Raw genomic sequence first — 22,517 nt, 5'->3', positions numbered from 1 at the left:
TTCCGCTTACGTGAGGTACCTAGAGGAGTCAAAATTGTAGACAGCAAGTAGGACCGTGGTTGCCAGGAGCTGGGGGAGGGGAGACTGGGGAGTTATGGTCTAAGGGGTACAGAGTTTCAGTTTTGCAAGCTGAAAAGAGTTCTGGAGATGGATGGTCGCACAAGAATATAAATGTACTTTGTACCACGGAACTGTATAGTTAAAAATGGTTAAGATGGTAAATTTTGTGTTATTCGTATTTAACCACAATTTAAAAAATTAGAAAAAGAAAGGGGGGGACATCAGTGCAGTGGACTGTGGGCTGGCCTGGGGGACGTCCAGGGCCGGGACTACTCGAAGCAAAGTTCAGTTGCCACTTGCACTGTGATTGGGTGGAGATCTGAAAGACACCGCAACTTTTTTTAACTGGATCCCTGTGTATACTCCTAATTATATGACTTCATGCTGGCTTCTACTGGCTTCCCAGGGCGGCTGAGACCGCCTGCCAAGGGGTGACGACTGTTTTGCCAGTGAACAAAGCCGCTGTCGGCGGTTGGCAGCGTGTAGGCCTGCTGAGTGAGGGTGGGGGTGGGGAGCCTGTGATAAATCATTGCAATAATATGAGACAGGTGGCTGCATTTTCCTTCCAACTTTTCCCACTTTCCCCTTCTTTCTACCCGATCCCCCCGCCTTCCCCACCCAGGGAATAATGTGTGTGCAGAGAGCCTCGCTTCCCAGAGCTGGGGGTGGAGTGAGGAGGTGTCTATGGTTGCAGTCCCAACCCGCCCGCGCTCCTGGGGAAACCCATCTGTTTCTTGCTTCTGGACGCTTTGTCTGGGTCTGATTAGCCTCTGACCACACCACGCCGGTTCAGTGGGGCTTTCAGACACTCTGCCCCACAGCCCCCATCACCCCTCTCAGTGTCCACCCCAAGGAGCCCTTTGCTCAGAGCAGCTGGTGGGAGCGGGAGCCTAGTTGGTGGGAGCTGGTGGCAGCCGTCACTTATGGGCTTGTGTTTGGTTAGCGTGGTTGGGCAAGGTGCCATCTTATTGGGAATTTTGTCGCACCTGCCCAGTTAAAGGCAGGTGGGTAGTGGTGAAGACACACTTATGGAGAAGTTGGGAAGCTGGAGGGGAACGTTTGCTTTCTTCAGGCACCTTCAGAGCTCCAGAAACCCTGGGAAGCTGTCCAGATGCCTTAGCCTGCCTCTCTAGACCCCCCACCCCCACCCCCACACACTGACCCCAGGTGCCCCTTGCAAATTCCTTTCTCATTTCCCCCTGCAGGGAATGTCAGTTCCAGCCACAATGATGCACCAATCATCCCCGAGGTTGCCTTTCTTCCCTGACGACCGCCCCTCCCTTGCTCTCACTATGCCCTCCCCCCCCCAATCTGGAATGCTCTCCCCACTCCTTCCCTCCGCAACTCATAACCGTTTCTCAAGGCTCGGTTCCAACCCTAAATCCCACTTCTTGGATGACGCATCCCTTGTCCGCCCCAGTCCAAGTCTCCGGCCCCCATCCCTGAACGTGGGTCAGCCTGATTCCCCGCCGTGGGAAGCACAGCTCTGGCCTTCGTTTGGTCCGGACTCTGCCATCAGCACGAGGCTGGGCACTCTGCTGTGTCATCTCAGTTGATCCTCCCTCCCAATTAGCCCAAGTGCTGCCTCTGTCCCTACATTTTGCAGATGAGGAAGGTTGAGTCTTAAAAAACGGAAGTAACTTGCCCAAGGTCATGCGATTAGTAAGCGGCCAAGCTGGGATCCAAACCCACAGCTTCTAGCCCAAATCCCCTTCTTTTAGTTTACATTATCTGACTTCATTGCCTTAAGCCTAGGAGAAACTTCAGTTCGTTCATTCATTCATTCAATGAACACAACATATGCTTACAAAGTGCCAACCACCAGTTAAGCTGTGGAAACACCCAGCCCCTCCCCCCCAGGAGTTGCCATTGCAGTGGTGTGGTCAGACTTAGGGTTATTATAGGATGGGCAGGGGGGATGGTAGCAGAGGGGAGGCTGCTGGTTATAATTCCCATTTAGTGGACGAAGAAACTGCAGGAAGGAGTGATAAAACGACCTGGCAGATCACAAGCAAATAAACAGCATCACCCCCCAGGGCGCAGGACTTCCCAGGCGCTGACTAGTTTGCATTTTCTCAGGATATTGCCCAATTGCATATTTGTAGACTTGGATAAGCGCCTTGGCAAAGCCCCTACAGACGTTTATCACGGCTGGTGTTTGACTAACTTGGTTAATTTTTCTCCGAACTGCACAGTCCTCCAGAAGAGGCAGAGGGGACAGGCGGCGTTTCCCATGTGGGCGGACGGCAGGTCACGTGCTCCGTAGCCCTCCCCGGGCCGGGCCGGGGTTGCTAGGCAACGGGTAAACTCCTCGGCTCCGAGCCGTTTGAGAAGCGCTAGGGCCGGCACCGGGGCTCGGGCGCGTCCCCAGAGGCCCAGCGGCAGGAGGAGCGGACCGACGGTAAGGGCGGGCTCCGGGAGGACGTCCGCGGCTGAAGAGGAGAGCGAGCGAAGGGGAGAGCCCCCGAGGGTAATGATCACCAATAGTGCAAGACACCCCTCATGGCGGCGTCCTTCTGGGATAGCTCTGCCGGATGGTGGATGCCAGGACTAGCGCTCAGAGTGTCCCCTGTTAGTCCTCGCTGCCCTCAATACCCCCCGAGTCACAGGACCCTGCAAGTTCTAAACACCTTGGTTCCTGCATCCCTACTCCCAGGCAGTCGGGTCCCGATCTGATCTGTCTCCTGCAGGGGGCAGGAGACCTCTGAGGGGTTTACAGCCGAATGGAAAATAAAACCAGGACTGCCGAGGCCGGAGCATGGGCCCGAGCAGAGGGGAGCTTTCTGATCAAAATCAATAGTGACTGAGCCCCTGCTCCGGGGCAGGTCCTCTAATGTATCTATTCCCCAACCCGGGAGTGGGCACTCTTAGGCCCCTTAGGGTATCATGGTCAAGGTCACATGGTTAGTTCTCCTTCCCACAAGTTCAAAGTTTATCGCATTCTCTTGAACCACAGAAGTGCGTTCTTCTCCCAGCTTTCAGATCCTGGGTTTTCTCCTCTCAAATCACCTTGCTATGCCTTGTTTTTTAAGTTAGAAGAGGAAGAGGAGGGGGAGAGAGCTTCAGGGGAGAGCCCTGGGGGAGGGTTGGTGTCAAGTTCACGCACTGAGCGTGTGACAGAGGGAGTACTGGGGTCCTTTGCCGTGTCAAGCACTGCAGATGGGGTGAATAAAAAGAGCGCAGTCTCCCCTCAAGGGGACAGCGTTGTCATGGGGAGAGCAGGCGAACACTGACCCAAGTCACCCTCCTGTTCTGGAGACCTCCCCATCCTCCTCATCCTCCACCTGCCTGGAGCTCACCCCAGGCTGACCCCAGCGTGCTTAGCGTTGCCCTAGGCGGGTGTGGATTCCTCAGGAGCACTGCCTCTCTTGAAGGCAAGTGAGTCCCTTAGGACCCCAAATTCCAGAAGGGGCACAAGACATAAGAGGGAAGGGAGCTCTCCCCGGCCAGTTACCCATTGGTCCCTGCACACAGACTGGGGCCTGCCCCAGGGACACGAGGAGGAGGAAAATCTTCTCATCTTTCTACCATCGTGGAGTCTAGTGTGGACGGAAGGTGGTCAGCCTCCACTTGCCGCCCTGCTAAGATCCCACACCACGCTCCTCGTTCCCGCCCTCCCTCGCCTCACTCCCGGCTTGGAAAACATGATTTCTCTTAAGCCACTCGAGGTGGGGATGGGGGGGTTCCTTCCAGGAATTACTCCACTAATTATCACTGCATAAGAGGAGTTTTGTTTTTATAATCCATGAAGGTCCCATCTGACTGCCCCAGGATGCAGGAGATGGCTGCGTTTTTGGTGTTCAGACCAGCCCGTCTCTGTTTCTGTGTCTTCTTGTGTTTAGACTCACTGCAGAGTTCTGCCTGCAAACTCTGGGTCTCTGGGTTCCCACAGGGGGGCCATCTCCTCCCCGAAGCCCCCAGAGGGCAGCGGCACGGCTCTGCCTGGCTCCGAAGCGCTCTCTGCAGAGAGCACTGCTGGGGAAGCCCAGCCTGGGGCGCTTGTCTCACCAGAGTGGGAGGGACCTCCTGAGACCCCTGCTCTGACCTCTCCGTTCATCTTCGTGCCCTGCCGGCTTGTGAGAAACAGCCCACTCCAGGCCCTTGAATGAGCTGTCTTCCCACCACATGGCCAGCTTTCAAATGTCCCCTCTGTCTGCCTCCAGATAGCAAACAATGCCTCTGTTCTCGCTCCTGGCTTGGCCTTGGGAAGCACCCAGAAGGGAAGCAAAGCTGTTAAAAACATGATCTGGGCTAGAGATGCTGTTTTTGTCTTCCTGGAGTTTCCTCATGCTCTTAAGCCTCCTTGTGTCCCCCAGGAGCCGCTGTCTCACAGCAATTGTCTTTTAATGGAGGGAGAGACAGGCAGCCAGTAATTGCCTCAGTCTGGGAGTCCTGGGGAGGGGGGGGGGGGGTGGCGGGGTAGGGTAGGGTGAGGGGTGGAGGTACAGCCCCATTGTACCTCAACAATGTGCTGGCATAGGGGGTGAATTCAATTGAATGTGGTTCTTTTTCATGAGGCCCCTATCCTTGTCCTTGTAAACACATTAGGGCCACCTGCTGCCATTCGTGCTTCTGTCTCCACCCTCTGTCCCCCAAGCCATTGCTTCTACCCCTCCTGGGGAGAAGAGCGTCTCCCAACCACTCTTGCTTTCTGCAAGAGTCTGGTTCAGCTGGAGTCATTCTGGAGTTGGGAGTGGGATGGGGGAGTGCTGTCTTCAAGGGACGGTGTATGTGGATGCAAAGGGACCTAGGAGTTAACCCTTCCACCTCATCCGCCTCGCCTCCTGCCCCAGCTGCTCCAGGCCCCAAGCCACCCCAGGTACAAACTTCCGGGCTGTCATACAGCTCTTGGCCTTCCATCTCAGGGGTCAACAGCCAGGGCCCACTGGTCTGGTTCCTTGCAGCCCTGGACTTGTGGGGAGGTAGATCAGACACATGTCTGGTCCTAATATTTATCTCGAATGGTTGTGAAAAACACGAATTGCTAGGCCCCACCCCAGATGTAGAGATCAGCATTCCCAGGAGCAGGGCTGGGAATCCCTATGTTTTGAACAAACATCCCAGGTTTGAGAAACAGTGGTTGAGAGGTTAAGAGCCCTCACTTTAACTCGGTGGTTCTCGACCTTGGCCACACACTGGAATCACCTGGGGAGTTTTAAAAATACTGCTGAGAGATTCTGATTGTTAGTCTGCAGTTCAACCTGAGCACTGAGAGCATGAGAAAGCCCTCCAGGTGTTGCTAAGTGTGCAGCCAAGGTTAAGAATCGCTGCTTTAGAGCCACACGTGTCTGGTCCTCGCTCCGCCTGGATTTAGGAACTATGACCTTCGACCTACTTAATCTCTCCAGGCATCCGTCGCTTCATCTGTAGAATGAGAACTGTGATAACTCTTTTGGGGGTTGCCATGGGCATGCAGTGAGAGTGCCTGTAACCTGCTGGTCACAGCACTCGGATCCGCTGGGTCTTTATATCTTCTGGATACAAGTCCTTTATCAGAGATATGATCTGCAAATATTTTCTCCAAGTCTGTGGCTTATCTTTTCATTTTCTTCATGTTTCTTAATGTCTTTTGAAGTGCAAACATTTTTTAGTTCTAAGGAAGTCCAATTTATCATTTCTTTTCTTTTATGGACCATGGTTTTGATGCCATAGCTAAGAAATCTTTGCCTAATCAGGATCACTAAGATATCTCCCTATGTTCTTCCTGCTAAGTTTTATAGTTTTCGTTCTTACGTTTGCACCTGTGATCCATTTTGAGTTAATTTTTATGTACGGTGTGAGGTAGGGGTCTGTGGCTGTTCTTTTATATGTGAATGTTCAGTTGTCCAAGCACCATTTGTTAAAAAGACCATCCTTTCCCCATCAAGCTGCCTTAGCACCTTTATCAAAAAGCAACTGACCGTAAATATAAAGGTTTATTTCTGAGCTCTCAATTCCATTCATTGATCCATATGTCTGTCCTTATGCCAGTACCACACTGTCTTGATTATTCATAGTTTTAATAAATATTTCCTGGATAAGTAAGTGGAAACTATCATCAGAACAAATATAACCATGCAGTTTGGCATTCATAAAACTTGTGAATTCCTAGAAAAGTCTATGTAATTAGATTTAAAAAAACAAAAAAGAATAATTTTGGGTCCCCGGAGGGTATTTTTGGGCAAAAACTCCAGAACAAAATTGCTTGGTAAAGAGAATTACTCATCTAGCATTTCCATTGCATTTTTTCATCCATTGTCTAAGTTTGGATAATTGTCTATGAGTTTTACTTAAAGCAGGGGACACATACTCCAAGCATTTCCCACCAGGCCCCCTTTTCATTCACAGGTAGTAGCACCTGCTCACAGGTAGGTAAGAACCTAAACTCTTGTGTGTTGAAAGGCCTTTTGTCGTACATCCTATGCAGTAAAGCTCTTGCACAGTTATCTCCCCACACCACCCCAGCCACTCATCCAACAGCTTTCTTCCTAGGGCTCCCTGCAAGCCCAGGAGCCTTACAGACCCACAATCTGAGCCCTGGGAACCTGCCATCACAGGCACAGCTTCTGAGAGTGAGGAGTGGCCAGCAAATGGACAGCTCTGCTAAACTGCTAAATATTAGACAGACCCCATCAGAGGGCATCCGTTTAAGCCACTGAGACGCACTCAGACCCCATGGAGTCTATTGATGTGACAAAGGTCAGAGGGGTCAAGGTCTCTTTTGGGGCGAGTGAAGAGCAATTTGCAAGAACCGCCCATTGCATTTTTAGGACTTCCAATTAGCGTCAGTGAGAAAACACTCCCTGGTGTTGCATTTGAACCCAGGCTCTGCTGCGGCTGGAGCACTTGCTTTTCACCTTCTCAGCATCCTGACTGCGTCAGGTCTTCAAATGACTGAGTGGCCCAGCGAAGGTCAAGCAGCTAGTGAGTGACAGGGCCAGAACTTGAGGTCAGCGCCCAGCCCAGCCTGCTTTCTAGTTCCCTACTGGGCCTTACATGACCGGGACTGCAGATCAGAGGATTTCCCAAAGGCTGTTCTGCCTGTTGAGGAAGTTGTCTGGCTTTCTCCCCTTCTCGGGCGGATTCCCAGCCCTGTCCTGGTTGGAGTGATGTGGAGGGAAGAGGTTCCAGTGGGGCCCCCAGAGAGGGGTGGAGGGTGGAGTCCAGTGACTGAGGACTCTGGGGTTGGGGAGCCTGTTGGACAATCAGATGGTTGGGTGGGAGAGTTTCCAGAAGAGCCTGGGCCTCTCAAATCTCTACTCTATGATCAGGTCCAGTGGCAAGGAATTTAGTCCAACATAATCACCATCAGTGTTTCCTCCTGCCTCCCAATGAACATATTAGCTCAGTAAAAACTGTATCATGTGGTGAGTAAGAGCTTTGGAGTCAGGCAGACCAGCTGGACCACTTATTAGCTGTGGGATCCTGGGCAAAGCATGCAGGGTATCTCAGTATCAGATTCCTCCCAAGTAAATGACTCTTTTATTGTCCACCTCAGAGAGCAATTGCAAGAACTGAACAAGACAATGCTTAGCATGTTGTCATTACTCAGCAAATTATGTTTTTAAATGCAGAAGCAGCTTCTGGACAAATCCTCTAGGACCCCTCCCTACAACCAGGAGCCACCCCTGGTGAGGCCCCAGGGACCAGGAAGCAGTGGTGCGGGGCCCCTCCCAACACCCCCTCTGTCTGCCCCTGCAGCAGCCGGTACCATGGAGATCGTGTATGTGTATATCAAGAAACGTAGTGAGTTCGGGAAGCAATGCAACTTTTCGGACCGCCAGGCGGAGCTGAACATTGACATCGCACCCAACCCAGAGCTGGCCGAGCAGTTTGTGGAGCGGAACCCTGTGGACACAGGCATCCAGTGCTCCACCAGCATGTCGGAACACGAGGTGGGTCCCTGCCCCGGGGCTTGGGCCAGTGAAGGTGCAGTCCGGCAGGGTGGCTGGCCGGGGCAGGTGAGTGGGACTGGGTGTCCCCATCCACCTGGAAGCCAGTCAGAGTGGACCAATGCAGATGCTGGAAGTGTGAGGACAGAATTGCCCCAAGACCCATCACAGTGCCCAGGGTCAGGAGAACACCCGACACCAACCATTCCCTGGGCCAGGAGAATGTCAATCAAGATATTCTCTGTCCCAGGGGCTCTCGCCTCACCTCTAAGACTCTTACTAGAGCCATTTTGGGCATTTGACGCAGCTGGGAGAGGTATTCTGAGGGAGCAGAGATTTGTATCTGCAGGCAACTCCCAGCTTACGAAAAGAAAAGGGTCCCATAGAAAGTTCTGGTCAGAGGGGCCTTCAAGATAAGGGAACTGAGGGTCATGTTGCTGTTCAAACTCCCAGAGAACTCCCTGTCTGTGTGAACCAGGTGATCAGCTCCTGGTTATGTCAGGACCTGCTGAGAGAAGATCAGGTTGAAGGAGATAACCCATTTGTCACATCCCAAATCAACTGAGTGAAAATCACATCTGATTTGAACAAAACATTTTGTCGGTGGTTCCAGTAACTTATAGTTGAAACGAACTGAGTGTTTTGCTTTCTCGGGGCTGATTGCTGTCACGGAGCGCAGGGTGACTTGTCTGTGGCGTAGCCAACTAAACAAGATGGCCGCCATGAAGGCCATTTGGGTCTCCTGTCAGCTCCACCCTGTCAAGGCTGCCGACTTTTGTAAGCTCTGGCTTAAAAACGAAAAGGAGAAGGGCGGTGACTGCTTAGAGGGGATGGGGTTTCCATCTGGGATGATGAAAAGTCTTGGAACTAAATAGTGGTGATAATTGCATGACATCATGAATGTCCTTAATGCCACTGAATTGTACACTTTGTAATGGTTGAAATGGTAAAATTTATATTATGTGTATTTTACCACAATTTAGAAAATGGGGGAAAAATGGGAAAGAAGGCAAAGTGGCAAGTTTAAGGAGTAAAACTACATCTGTACCATCCTCCCTGTGATGGAATGGGCAAAGCAAATGCAAACTCTTAATTGTTTCAATGTTTCCTATGATGTTGTAGATGGTTGAGTGGAAAAGCATTATTCGCTTCTTTCTTTGGGATCTCACAGAACAGACGGGGGTGCTCCTCTGGTCCGTTAGGATTCGGATAAGATCAGAACTGGATTTTCCTCAGCCACTGGCATCAGCTGCAAAGCTGCTAGCTCCACAGGTGGCACTTTCGTGGCTGCCTGTGACCAGCTGAGGACCAGAAAGTTCCTTGCTGATACCTGAAAATACTGTGGCTTTGGCCAGGGACACCTCCTCGGTCCATCCCTGAGCGCTCGGGGCCCACGGGCCGGGAGCTCCAGGCGGAAGTGGCCAGATGCTTACGCCAGGCGGGCATCCTCTCACCTGGGGCTCTGTGTTTAGGCCAACACAGAGCGATTCGAGATGGAGACCCGGGGCGTTAACCACATCGAGGGGGGCTGGCCCAAGGATGTGAACCCCCTGGAGCTGGAGCAGACGATCCGCTTCCGGAAGAAGGTGGAGAAGGACGAGAGCTACATCAACGCCATCACGCAGCTCGGCTCGGTGAGGCGCCCTTCAGCCCCGTGGACAGAGCCCCAGCTGTCACTCTGGGTCCCCAGCTGTGTGTCAAGCCCTAGTTGTGCCTGGTGCTGTGGCTACTTGTGGGGAGAGCACCGGCCACCTTAAGGAACTTCTCTCTGGGAGCAGGCAGACAGGTCGACAGGTCCACCATAGCGGACCACAGGGAAAGGCGGGGAGGGCCAAGGGCAGAACAGGCTTCAGGAGAAGTCCGAACAGTGGGAAACCCTCTGGGCAAAGAGAACCCCAAAGAACCGCATCCAGCAGCTACCTGCCAATAGGGATCATTTATTCATTCAACACATTTGGACCAAGTTTCTAGTCTCTGCTAGGAACAGTGGAGATCACAACATTGAAATTCACATACATCCTGCCCCAAAGAGTATGTAATCCACCAGATGTCAAGAAATGCTGCAAATGAAAGAAATGCTGTAAAGAGAAGGGACACCTTGCCCTTGTGCCCCATAAGGAGGGAGAGTCGATTTCCTGCTAAAGGGATCAACAAAGACCTCCTGGAAGAGGTGGCCCTTGAGCTTGGGCTTTCCCTTGCTGGACGTTTGGGAGTAATGGGGAGGGCCTCTGGGTGGAGGACCCAGGAGACGGGTGCTGTCTATGGAGTGACGAAGACTTCTGTTTGGCTAGAGCGGTATTTCTTCACCTTTTTTTATTGTCCCCAGTGAGCCTTTTTAGACATTGTTTCCTAATTGCCTCCCTCATGAAATTTTAATACTATACTTATACTGTATATTGTTTATGTACTGTATGTGTATCTGTGCTTTGTACATAAAAAGTAGTAGTATTTTATTCCCAAGAAGCAATTTTCGTCCTTTTGGGGGCAATGTTACCTCCCTTGAAAATGTATGGACTGGAAGGATGGGAAAGACCACTTGATATTTCTTATCCACCCCAGACTCCATCTCAGCCCTGGTGGGGCTGGGGACCCCCTTTACTGCTAAGAACTCCCCGTGTGTCCTCCTCAGATCATGGAGCACTGCATCAAGCAGAATAATGCCATTGACATCTACCAGGAGTATTTTGATGACGAGGACCCAGTGGAAGTGACAGAAGAGGCCCCTTCAGCTAAAACCATCAATGTTTTCAGGTACCTCCATAACTGAGCTGGTGTCTGGCCAATCTGTGTCACCCCTATGGGTGGGTGCTTCCAAAGGTGACTCCCTGCTGATCACTCCATGCCGCGGGTACAATGGCCTCTGTGCTCCGAGCTTGATAAGGAGCAGAGCAATAAAGCGCCCAGCAGCCAGGTGGTCCCTCCCCTGGGGGCAGGTCTGGTTGATGGAAGGGGAGGACAGACTCCAGGGAAAGACTAAGTGAATTTTCAAAGCTGTGAACAAGTAGGGTCGATTCATGCCGTGTAGAGTAGGTACAAAGTCCTGGGCATCAGCGACCCAGCAGCCTTGTGGGCAGACAGGACCCTTGTCCCACACTCTCAGGACTATACCTGGTAATAGCCTCCAAGGACAGCAGCTTGACAGTGGGAATTTATCCCACAGGCGCATGCGTGTGAGATCACCGTGTGCGTGGACAGTCACTACAGCAGGGTGTGTGCTAAGCCAAAGAGCAGAAGCAAGCTAACACCATTGGTAGGGGACTGATTCTAGTGATTGTGGTGTGCCCACCCAGTGGAATACCATGCAGCTGTCAAAACGAAGGAGGCAGCTCCTTATGTGCCAATAGGGAGTGTTTCCAAGATTTACTCTGTGAAACCAAACTGAAACAAACAAGGTGCAGAACAGTGTGTAGAGAGAATTACTTTTTGTTTAAAATACACCTATGTGTACGTGTATATGTGCATGTCTATATATGTGTGTGTATATACATGCATGTATGTGTGTGTGCCTGTATATGCGGGGAACACCTGTGATTTCAGAAGTGACTAGCCTCAAATGCCAACTCTGGGGAATTCATTTTGCTACCGTGACCCATGGAGTATCCTGGGAAGCGCTTGACCCATTCCCAGTATGACTAGGAAGACCCTTTTCTGACCCAGTGCTGAGTGGTGGTGTGCAGAGCAGGACCAACCGCTGCCAACAAAGAGCGCGCAGGAGAGGGGCCAGGGTGGGGGTGGGGGGCTGTCTTGGAGAGGGGCCAGGGTGGGGGTGGGGGGCTGTCTTCCCTGCTGCCCAAACCCTGCTGGGGTCTGACCGTACATGTGGCTACCCAAGTAGGATGATGGGTTAGAAATCATCGCGTCCAACTTCTGTGTTTGACAGATGAGGAAAGTGACTCCTCAGCAAGGGGACGTGCTCAGGGCACACAGTGGGTGGGTGACCCAACTAAGGATGGAACTGTGGTCTCCTTCTACTCTAATAGTGCTCCCAGGGAGGAGTGAGGAGGATGACTCACATGATGAGAGGGCTATGTTGTTCCCTACTCTCCTTCATTACTTCTGATTACTTCAAGGAGAAAAGTGTCAGTTTGGGCCATTAAGTATTTAATGCTTTCTATTCTTGTCCATTCTCCTTCCCTGCTCTTTTTTTAAATTAAGAGTTTATTTTGTAGAGCAGTTTTAGGTCCATAGCACAATTGATCAGAAAGTACAGAGTCCCACATCCCTGCCCCCATCGACATCCAACCCCAGAGTGGTAATTTGTCACAGTCATGAACTCACGTTGACACATCATTAACACCCTGTCTGAGTACCATGAACTGGGTGGCTCATAAAGAACAGACATTTATTTCTCACAGTTCTGGAGGCTGGAAGTTCAAGACCAGGATGCCAGCGTGGTCAGGTTCTGTGTCTGGTGAGGACCCACTTCCTGATGCATGGATGGCCTTCTTCTCGCTGTGTCCTCACCTGGCCCGAGGGACGAGGGATCGCTCTGGAGCCTCTTTCATAAGGGCACAATCCCATCCATGAGGTTCCACCCTCATGACCTAAGCACCTCCCACAGGGCCCACCTCCTAATACCATCAGCTTGGAGATTGGGTTTCCACAGATGCACTTCAGAGGGACACAAACATTTAGCCTATAGCACACCTAGGGTCCATAGTTTACATTAGGGTTCACTCTTCATGTTGTACATTTTGTGGGTTTTGACAAATGTATCATACAGAATAGTTTCACTGTCCTAAAACTCCCCCGTGTTCCCCCTATTTATCCCTCCCTCCCCCAAACCCTTGGCAGTGAGTGATCGTTTTACTATCTCTGGTTTTACCTTTCCCGGAACATCAACTAGTTGGAATCACAGTCTGCTGCCTTTCAGACTGGCTTCTTTCACTTAACAACGTGCCTCGTTTCCACCATGTCTTTTCTCGGCTCAATCGCTCATTTCGTTTTAGTGCTGAATAATACTCCAGTGTAGGGATGGACCCCAATTTATCCATTCACCTACTGAGGACATCTTGGTTGGTTCCAGGTTTTAGCAATCATGAATAAAGCAGCTATCAATGTCTGTGTGTGGGTTCTTGTGTGGACATAAGTTTTCAACTCCTTTGGCTAAGTACAAAGGAGCACGATGACTGGATTCTCCACCCTCCTTCTCATCTTAGTATTGATGGGAAATCAAGCTTCAGGCTCAAAACTTTCAGCAAATGAAAACATCAGACTGGAATTTAACATCTTGTTTCCATTGTTTTAACTTTTATTATTGCTTTTTATTTATGGCTGGTAGGATCGGTTTTCCAATTAAGGGAGTCCTGTAAACTTTGTTTTTAAAACAAGTTTCTCTTAGTGAACGTTTAAATATGCTTAAATATGTTTGGGTTCTTTTAAGAAAGAATTTAGTAAATAAGAACTTGGGGGGCCCTGCACCCCAGTCTCTGCCCTCTCACTCTCCCCTAAAGGGATCCCCAGGAGATCAAGCGGCCAGCCACACACCTCTCCTGGCACCCCGATGGTAACAGGAAGTTGGCAGTTGCGTATTCTTGCTTGGATTTTCAACGGGCACCGGAGGGCATGAGCCATGACTCGTACATCTGGGACCTCGGTGAGAAGCAGGGGGCCCCACTGGCCAGGGAAGGCTGAGGGAGCAGGGCAGAGGCCAGCGAGAGGACAGGAACAGGCAGGGGACACTCACAGAGAGGGACCAGGCACCCAGGAGGAAGCCACTGTCTCATCCCTTCCCTGTCGGGGATCAGACGCAGCTGAGTGGAGCCAAATCGGAAGCAGGGAGCTCCCTTCATTTCGAGACCCGATCCCACGGAGTCCGAATCTTGGGTCCCTGAGGAGTGTATCAGAAGGAGTCCCCAACAGACTGAGAGGGGACCCAAGGAGGAGGGGAGGGGACTCACCTCCGTCCCTCCTTTCCTGGCACTTGTCCTTAATTCATGGTCAGTAGGGGCAGTGTGTCCACCCGGGAGCTCAGACTGTTGTTGACAGAGGGGCTCACTGTAAGGGCACAGCCTAGCAGCTGGCTGGCTTCCTGCTCGCAGGTGTCCCTCATTGTGGTCACTGTGAAAACAAGCGCTCCCGTTTTTAGCAGGTGTGGTGTAGGTGCCAAGCACAGAACTGAACGCTTTACACTCCTGAGCAGCTCAACGAGTTCCTACAGTGTCCCCGTGGGGTGGGCCCCGCCAGTATCCCCGCTACACAGGAAAGGAAACTGGTTCGGAGAAGTCAGGGGAGAGCCAACTTTGTGTAAAAACCTTGGGGTCAAACCTCGTTTTATGCCAAACCTGGGAACTGGACTAGAATTACAATTACACACACACATGGTCCTAATTCCCCCAAAATAAAGCCATTAAAGGAGCCCGTAGGGCAAGATTCTGGGCACTGAGGACCGGAAGTTGCAGCCAGGAGAGGACTTCCAGGCTTCCCCCCGCCACCCACACCTGTCGAGGGGGTTAGACTGTTTGATTCTGTCCCTTTCTTCCCAGGCCTCATGGGATATACTCTTTTTCTTCTTTGTAGAAAACCCCAACAGGCCTGAAATTGTCCTGAAGCCGTCTTCTCCTCTCGTCACCTTGGAGTACAACCCCAAAGATTCCCACGTGCTTCTGGGAGGCTGCTACAACGGGCAGATTGGTGAGGAGGGACCCGGGCGCTTAACCAGGGCCAGCCCAAGTTCCCCGGGCTCGGCAGCAGCCCGGCCCCTGCTGCTGTCCAGCCCGGGCTTGCTAGGGAGGACGAGTAGGGTGGGGACCTCCCACAGCTGGCCAACTCCAGACGTCTGGGGGAGTCAGGTTTTGCTGACACCTCAGCAGTGTCTCCAGTTGTAATAGTTCAAGTAGGTCTAAAATTCGTTCAAAATAAAAAGTTAAGAAAATTATAGGTCAAGTAAAGTCAAGGAATATTTGCTGCATGTCTGCCGTGAGCTGGGCAAGGTAGCCAGAGGCACAGGGTTGACGAGACCACTGGGGGCTCCATCTCAGGAGACTGTGTAGTCCTGACTATATAACCTGTGTGGTAACGGGTGTGAGTAGTGCCGGCCTTATAGAATGAATAGGAAGTGTTCCCTCCTCTTCTGTTTTTCGAAGAGTTTGCGACGAGTTGGTATTAATTGTTCTCTAAATGTTCAGTAGAATTCACCAGTGGAGCCATTTGGTTCTGGAGTGCTCCTTACTGGAAGTTTAAAAATGGCTATTTCAGGAGCCAGCCCTGTGGCCAAGTGGTTAAGTTTGCACGCTGGGCTTCGGTGGCCCAGAGTTTCGCTGGTTCAGATCCCGGGTGTGGATATGGCACCGCTCGTCAGGCCACGTTGGGGCGGCGTCCCACATGCCACAACTGGAAGGACCCACAACTAAAATATACAATAACGTACTAGGGGGGATTTGGGGAGAAAAAGCAGGAAAAAAAAAAAAAAGGAAGATTAGCAACAGTTGTTAGCTCAGGCCCCAATCTTTAAAAAATGGCTGTTTCAATCTCTTTGCTTGTTACAGGTCTTTTCACATTTTATATTTCTTCTTGAATCCGTTTGAGTAGTTTGTATCTTTCTAGAAATTTTTGTATTTCATTTAGGTTATATGATGTGTTGACATCTAGTTGTTCTTAGTGTTCCCATATAATAATTTCATCTCTGTAAGGCTGATAGTGGTGTCTCCTATTTCATTCCTGATTTCAGTAATTTGAATCTTCCCTCTTTTTTCAATTGCTCAGTCTAGCTAGAGGTTTGTCAATTTCGTTTTTTCAAAGAACCGACTTTTGATTTTATTGATTTTCTCAGTTATTTTTTATTCTCTATTTCATTTATTTCCTCATTTTTATTTAATCTTTATTATTTCCTTCTTTCTGCTTGATTTGAGTTTAATTTGCTCTTCTCTTTCTAATTTCTTAAGGTGGAAGGTTAGCTTATTGATTTGAGGTTTTTAAAAATATATGTGTTTACAGTTATGAATTTCCCTCTAAGCACTGCTTTGGCTGTACCTCATAAGTTTTGTTATGTTGTGTTTTCATGTTCATGCATTTCAAAGTATTTTCTAATTTCCCTTTTGAGTTCTTTGACCCATTGGTTATTTAGGAGTATGTTGTTTAATTTCTATGTATTTGTGAATTTTCCAGTTTTCCTTCATGTATTGACTTCTAGTTTTATTCTGTTTTGGTCAGAAAAGATGTCTTTCATGATTTCAATCTTTTAAAATCTATTGAGGCTTGTTTTATGGCCTAACATGTAGTCTATCCTGGAGAGTGTTCCCTGTGCCCTTGAGAAGAATGTATTCTGCTCGTCAGATAGAGTGTTCTATAGATGTCTATGAAAGCTAGTTGGTTTATAGTGCTGTTCAGGTCTACTATTTTCTTATTGACCTTCTGTCTAGTAGTTCTATCCATTATTGAAAGTGGGGTATTGAAGTCGGAAACTATTATTAGTGAATTGTCTATTTTTCTCTTTAATTCTGTCGGGTTTTGCTTCACGTCTGTTACGACTCTGTTGTTAGGTGCTATCTTAGTTTGGGCTGCTATAACAGAATACCATAGATTGGGTGGCTTACGCAACAAACATTTATTTCTCACAGTTTTGGAGGCTGGGCAGTCCAAGATCAAGGTGCCAGCAGACCTGCTGCCTGGTGAGAGCTCGCTTCCTGGTTTGCAGACAGCTGCCTCCTTGCCATGTCCTCACGTGGCGGAGAGCAGAGAGAGGACATGGGCTCTCTCGTATCCCATCTTGTGCAGTTGTGTGTCACTTAACAATGGGGCTGTGTTCTGAGAAATGCATCACTGGATGATTTTGTCATCGTGCAAGCATCATAGAGTGTACTTACACAATCCTAGATGGGATAGCCTGCTACACACCTAGGCAATATGGTACTCACGGGACCACCCTTGTATATGTGGTCCATCATTGACCAAAACATCCTTATGTGGCACATGACTGTAATGGCACTAATCCCATCCATGAGGGCTCCACCGTTGTGACCTAATTATCTCCCAAAGGCCCCACTTCCTAATACCATCACATTGAGAGTTAGGATTTCTTTTTTTTTTTTTTTGAGGAAGATTAGGCCTGAGCTAACATTTGCTGCCAATCCTCCTCTTTTTTGCTGAAGAAGACTTGCCCTGAGCTAATATCCATGCCCATCTTCCTCCATTTTATATATGGGACGCCTACCACAGCATGGCTTGCCAAGCAGTGTGTAGGTCTGCACTCAGGATCCAAAGTGATGAACCCCAGGCTGCTGAAGCGGAATGTGTGAACCTAACTCCTGTGCCACCAGGCCAGCCCCAAGGGTTAGGATTTCAACATGTGAATTTTCAGGGGACACAGACATTCAGTCCTTAACAGGTGCATATACATGTTTATAACTGTTATGTCTTCCTAACTAATTGATCCTTTTATCAGTATATAATGTCCTTCTTTGTTTTTAGTCTGTCTTCTCTGTTATCGGCACTCCAGCTCTCTGATGCTGTTTGCGTGGTATATCTTTTTCCATTCCTTTACTTTGAACTTATTTGTGTCTTTGAATTTAAAGTGTGTCTCTTGTAGATTGTATATAGTCAGCATACAGTTGGATCATGGTTTTTTTCCTTTAAATCTATTCTACCAATCTCTGCCTTTTTTTTTTTTAAAGATTGGCACCTGAGCTAACAACTGTTGCCAATCTTTTTTTTTTCTTTTCTTCTTCTTCTCCCCAAAGCCCGCCAATACATAGCTGTATATTCTGGTTGTGAATGCCTCTGGTTGTGCTATGTGGGATGCTGCCTCAGCATGGCCTGACGAGTGGTGCCATGTCTGCTCCTGGGATCCAAACCGGCAAAACCCTGGGCCGCCAAAGTGGAATGCACGAACTTAACCACTTGGCCATGGGGCCAGCCCCAATCCCTGCCTTTTGATTGGGGTTTAATCCATTTGCATTAATGTAATTACTGATAAAGTAGGATATACGTCTGCCATTTTGCTATTTGTTTTCCATATTTCTTATATCTTTTTTTGCTCCTCTATTTCTCCATAACTGCCTTCTTTTGCGTTAGATATTTTCTAGTGTACCATTTTAATTCCTTTGTCATTTCTTTTACTATATATTTTTGAGTAATTGTTTTAGTGGTTGTCCCGGGGGTTACAATTAACATCTTAATTTATAACAATCTAGTTTGGATTAATATCAACTTGATTTCAATAGTAAACAAAAACTTTGCTCCTATATAGCTCTGTTCCCTCCCTCCCTCCATTGCACAGTTATCCTCATATAAATTACATCTTTATACATTGTGTGCCCATCAGCACATATTTATAATTATTTCTTTATGCAGTTGTCTTTTAAATAAGATAGGCAGGGAAAAGTTGCAAACAAAGCACATTTATGCTGCCTTTGATATTTGCCTGTGTAGTTATCTGTACTAGTGCTCTTTATTTCTTCATGTGGGTTTGAGTTACTCTCTAGAGTCCTTTAGTATCAGCTGAAGGGCTCTCTTTAGTATTTCTTTCAGGGCAGCTCTCCTAGCAACAAATTCTCAGTTTTTGTTTATCTGAGAATGTTTTAATTTCCTTCATTTTTGAAGGATAGTTTTATTGGATATAGAATTCTTGGTTGATAGATTTTTTTCTTTCATTATTTTGAATATGTCATCACACTGCCTTCTGGCCCCTGTGGTTTCTGATAAGAAACCAGCTGTTAAACTTACAGATGATCCCTTGTTTGTGATGAGTCATTTTGCCTAGCTGCTTTCCTGATTCTCTCTTTGGCTTTGATTATAATGTCTTAAGGTGGGAGTATCTTTGAGCTTATCCTACTTGGAATTCATTTAGCTTCTTGGATATGTAGATTAATGGTTTTCATCAACTATGGGAAGTTTTCAGCCATTATTTCTTCAAATATCCTTCGTGCCCCTTTGTCTCTCCTCTCCTCTGGGACTTCTGTCATGTGTATGTTGGCATGTTTGATGGTGTCCCACAGATCTCTGAGGCTCTGTTCATTTTTCTTCATTCTCATTTCTTTCTGTTTCTCAGACTGGATAATCTCAGTTGACATCTTCAGATTCAGTGATTCTTCTGCCTGCTCAAATATGCTTTTGAGTCCCTCTCCTGAATTTTCATTTCAGTTAATGTATTTTTTCAACTCCAGAATTTCTGTTTTGTTCTCCCTTTTTCAAATAATTCCAATCTCCTTGTTGATATTCTTTATTTAGTGAGATATCCTTTTCATACTTTCCTTTAGTTCTTTAGATATGGTTTCCTTTAGTTCTTTGAACACATTTAAAATAGCAGTTTGAAGTCTTTGCCTAGTAAGCCCAACATCTGGGCTTCCTTGGGCACCGCCTCTATTTACTGCTTTTTTCCCTTGTGTATGGACCATACTTTCTTGTTTCTTTGTATGTCTTGTGAATTTCTTGTTGAAAACTGGGATTTTTTGTATAACATAATGGGGCAACTTTGGAAATCAGATACTCATACTCCCCAGGGTTTATTTTTGTCGCTGTTTGTTGTAGTTATTGTTTGTTTCTTCAGTGAATTTTCTGAACGAACTCTGTAAAGTCTGTGTTCTTTGTCCTGTGTGATCCCTACCGTCCCCACTCGGTTAGCTTAGTGATCAGGTAATGATCGGGCAGAGATTCCCTTGAACACCTGGATCCAAAAGCTCTGCCCGTCTTTGCTGAAGGCCTCTGTGTGCATGTCCGAGGATGCCTTCAGCACTCAGGCAGGTGGGTGTCAACTCTGCCTCAGCCTCTGTGCAGAGCCTCAAGGTCAGCCAGAGGTGAGAGCTTGTGGCCTCCTCAGTTCTTTCTTAAGCACGTGCATAGCCCCGGGCGTGCACACTCCCTCCCCATGCATGTGGCCTGCTAGATCAGAGCTTTTCAAAGCCCCTGTGGGCATCTCATTCTCCAGCTTTTCCTTTTAAGTTTTTTGGTTAACCCACTGTCTGCCCCACCCGTTATCCACCACTTCAGGGAGCTGCGAAGTTAATTAATTGCCTGTAATTATAATTAACAATTACCTCAAAAAAAGGAATTTCTTCCCTGAGCAAGCTCCAAGTCAAGCTGAATATAGACAAGTTTGCACGTGGGATCTTCCCGGGAGCCACCAGACAGGTCAGATAATGGCAATTCTTTGCGCGGGAGGCTTTGTGGGAGCTCCATCCCCATTCTGCCCCAACCTGTGGCTGCCAGGCCACTGCTTCTCACCAGGAATGCAGAATGTTACTTTTCAAGGCTACCTTGGAACTGAGGAGTGTGGGGTCTTAACTAGGGCGGGTCCCAATGCCACGATGCCTACTGTTCTTACAAGATTCGGCTGTCTTTCTTGAAGCAACACCTGCTGGATTGCTGTGAGCCTTTGGCTAATTTCCAGACTTCTGAAAAAGTTGATTCTGACAAGTCTTGCCAGTTTTCGCCTTGCCTTTATGGAGGAGAGGATTTTCAGAGGTCCTCGCTCCCCCGTTTTTACTGATAGCACATCCGGAAAACTGACTTTTTGGTCCCTAGTGAGCTTGGAGGAAACCTGTCCACAGGGCTCTGAGCATTCCTGCCGGCCCTCCACTCTGGCATGAAGCAGCCAGACACTCAATCCTCCTGTCTACACCCCAGGCCAGACTCGCCCAGGCACGAAAAGGGTTCCCCACCCCCTGACCTTCACACGCCCTCTCACTTCCCCTTCTCCCTTTGGGAGCAGGAACCAGAATGGCTGGGAAACTTCTCAGAAACGCTCTGTGGCCTGGCTTCCTCCCGGCCTTCTGAGGCTCCTGGTCTCCCTCTCAGACCTGCTGCCTCCTCTCTGGGGGAGCTGCCAGCCTGTGCAGTAGATATGGGCGCCCATAAATCTCCCTGCCAAGTTATCTGGGTGCCAGGGCTCTAAAAGACTGAAGCACAGCCACTTTGCCATGATTTATTCAGGAGCCCTGCCTCCCTCATTCATAACGGCTTTCAGCGGCTTTTTGTGCAGCTCAGACCAGCCCAGGCTTGGCTCTGCTGCCTGTAAGGTGGGCCGCAGCGGACCCACCCTTGAGCACTGCTTTGCCCAAGCAGAGCAAGCCGAGCTGAGAAAACCCATTCCTGGGCCAGGCTGGTTCAGGGCCAAACGCCTTGGACCTGGATTCTGTAAACCAAGACTGTGGATCAAGTATTTGGCTGCTGTTTTACGAAAGCAGCTTTCCTAGAAACAGCTCTGAGTAACGGGGTGGGTCCTCACTGTGCACTCCTGGGAGAATGAGAACAAAATCTATCAGGACCAAAAATAGATAAGCTTCGAGTCTTTCTTGGTAAAGCAGAAGGGGTGGAGCGCTGATAGCGGATCACAGTAGGGGCCGAGCTCCCTCTGTGGGTTTCTTTCCCGCCAGAGGGGGCAGAGGTACAGCGGACAAAAGGAGGGAGTGGATGCAGGAGAGCTCTGCCCCAGGTTCTTCCTGCCGAGCCTTCCCCTGTGGCGGAGGCGCTCCTCTCTCTTCACCGGGCTCCCTCCATCGTAGGCTCATCCGCAGTCTTAGTTTCCTCTCACCTCCTCCAGGAAGCTTTCCCTGACCACGTCCATGTGTCCCTCACCAGAGTGATCACAGCAGGGGCTGTACTGGCAGGTCCCCTCCCTGCCTCCCAGGGACCATGTCCATCTTATTCCCAGCGGCTTCTCCAGGGGCCCAGTGTGGTACCCAACATGTGGCGGGGGCTCAATGGAATGAATGGAGCATGCGCTCAGGAAGTCTTCCCGCAGAGATTGTGTGGGGGCTTGGGAGGCTGGCAGGAAACTCAGGCTGGTTTGAATGTAGCCCTGATTCTAAAAAACCACATAAAACCACATGCCTGCTAAACCAAAAGAAAGTAGCATCCCTCTAGCCCTGCTGCCTGCACCGGGGAAGGAAGCCTGTGCTTCAGTTCACCTCCCCCTCATTTTCTTCCCCGCCAGCCTGTTGGGACACCCGGAAGGGCAGCCTGGTGGCAGAGCTGTCCACCATTGAGTTCAGCCACCGAGACCCCGTGTACGGCACCATCTGGCTGCAGTCAAAGACGGGCACAGAATGCTTCTCGGCATCCACGGACGGGCAGGTACCGAGCGGCCAGGCGCTGTGCGGGGTGAGGGCGTGGGGAACACAGTCACGGGTAATACAGCGCGCTCATGCAAAACAAAATCCGAAAGGTACGAAAGGGCAGATGGCGAAACGCCTTCCTCCCACCTCTGCCCCCAAGCCTCCCACCTCTCCCCGTAGGTGCCCACCTGCGACCTGCGGCGGCTGCTTCGTCTGCCTTCAGAAGCAAACACATCTGTCTTCTTCGCTCTCTTTTTGCACACCTTTCATGTTGGTCTGCGCTTGATGTTTTTCATTTAGCATTTCTTAAAGATGATTTCATGTTTCATAAAGCGCAGCCGCACGCCTGTCAGGGACTGCATTGGGTATGCCATAATTTATTTAAGTAGATTTTCATATTTTGTTGTTACTAAAAAAATGTAGCCAAGAGTGGATTTGTATATAGACAATTGCATGCATGTGAAGGTACATCTACAGCATGCATTCCCGGCAGTGGGACTTCTGGGTGAAAGGATGTGTGCATTTATAATATTGCCACGTATTGCCACATTGTGGGGAGCCTTTAGGAATACGGATTCCAGGGTGCACTGTAGTC

The 22,517-nt window shown here is 49.3% G+C and overlaps 1 protein-coding gene across 8 annotated transcripts in view; it reads left to right on the top strand.

Annotated features, from left to right (window-relative positions):
- Positions 1-2,194: 2,194 nt before the first annotated feature.
- Positions 2,195-22,517, top strand: part of DNAI2 (dynein axonemal intermediate chain 2) — a 31,611-nt gene continuing 11,288 nt past the window's right edge. For 2 of the 8 annotated variants that reach the window (XM_070560086.1, XM_008513167.2), the window contains exons 1-7: positions 2,195-2,461; positions 7,741-7,934; positions 9,404-9,565; positions 10,561-10,682; positions 13,385-13,527; positions 14,451-14,564; positions 21,802-21,941. In XM_070560086.1, the coding sequence (XP_070416187.1) occupies positions 7,752-7,934; positions 9,404-9,565; positions 10,561-10,682; positions 13,385-13,527; positions 14,451-14,564; positions 21,802-21,941 (864 nt within the window). In that variant the 5' untranslated portion in view covers positions 2,195-2,461; positions 7,741-7,751. Of the gene's footprint in view, positions 2,531-7,740; positions 7,935-9,403; positions 9,566-10,560; positions 10,683-13,384; positions 13,528-14,450; positions 14,565-21,801; positions 21,942-22,517 lie in introns of all 8 variants that reach the window. The other 6 variants (XM_070560084.1, XM_008513166.2, XM_070560085.1 and 3 more) reach the window with 6 other exon arrangements.

Source organism: Equus przewalskii, chromosome 10 (genome assembly GCF_037783145.1).
Source record: "Equus przewalskii isolate Varuska chromosome 10, EquPr2, whole genome shotgun sequence".
NCBI classification, from domain to species: Eukaryota; Metazoa; Chordata; class Mammalia; order Perissodactyla; family Equidae; genus Equus; species Equus przewalskii.
The sequence above is the reverse complement of the archived record's forward strand: the minus strand, read 5'-3'. Positions and strand labels throughout refer to the sequence as shown.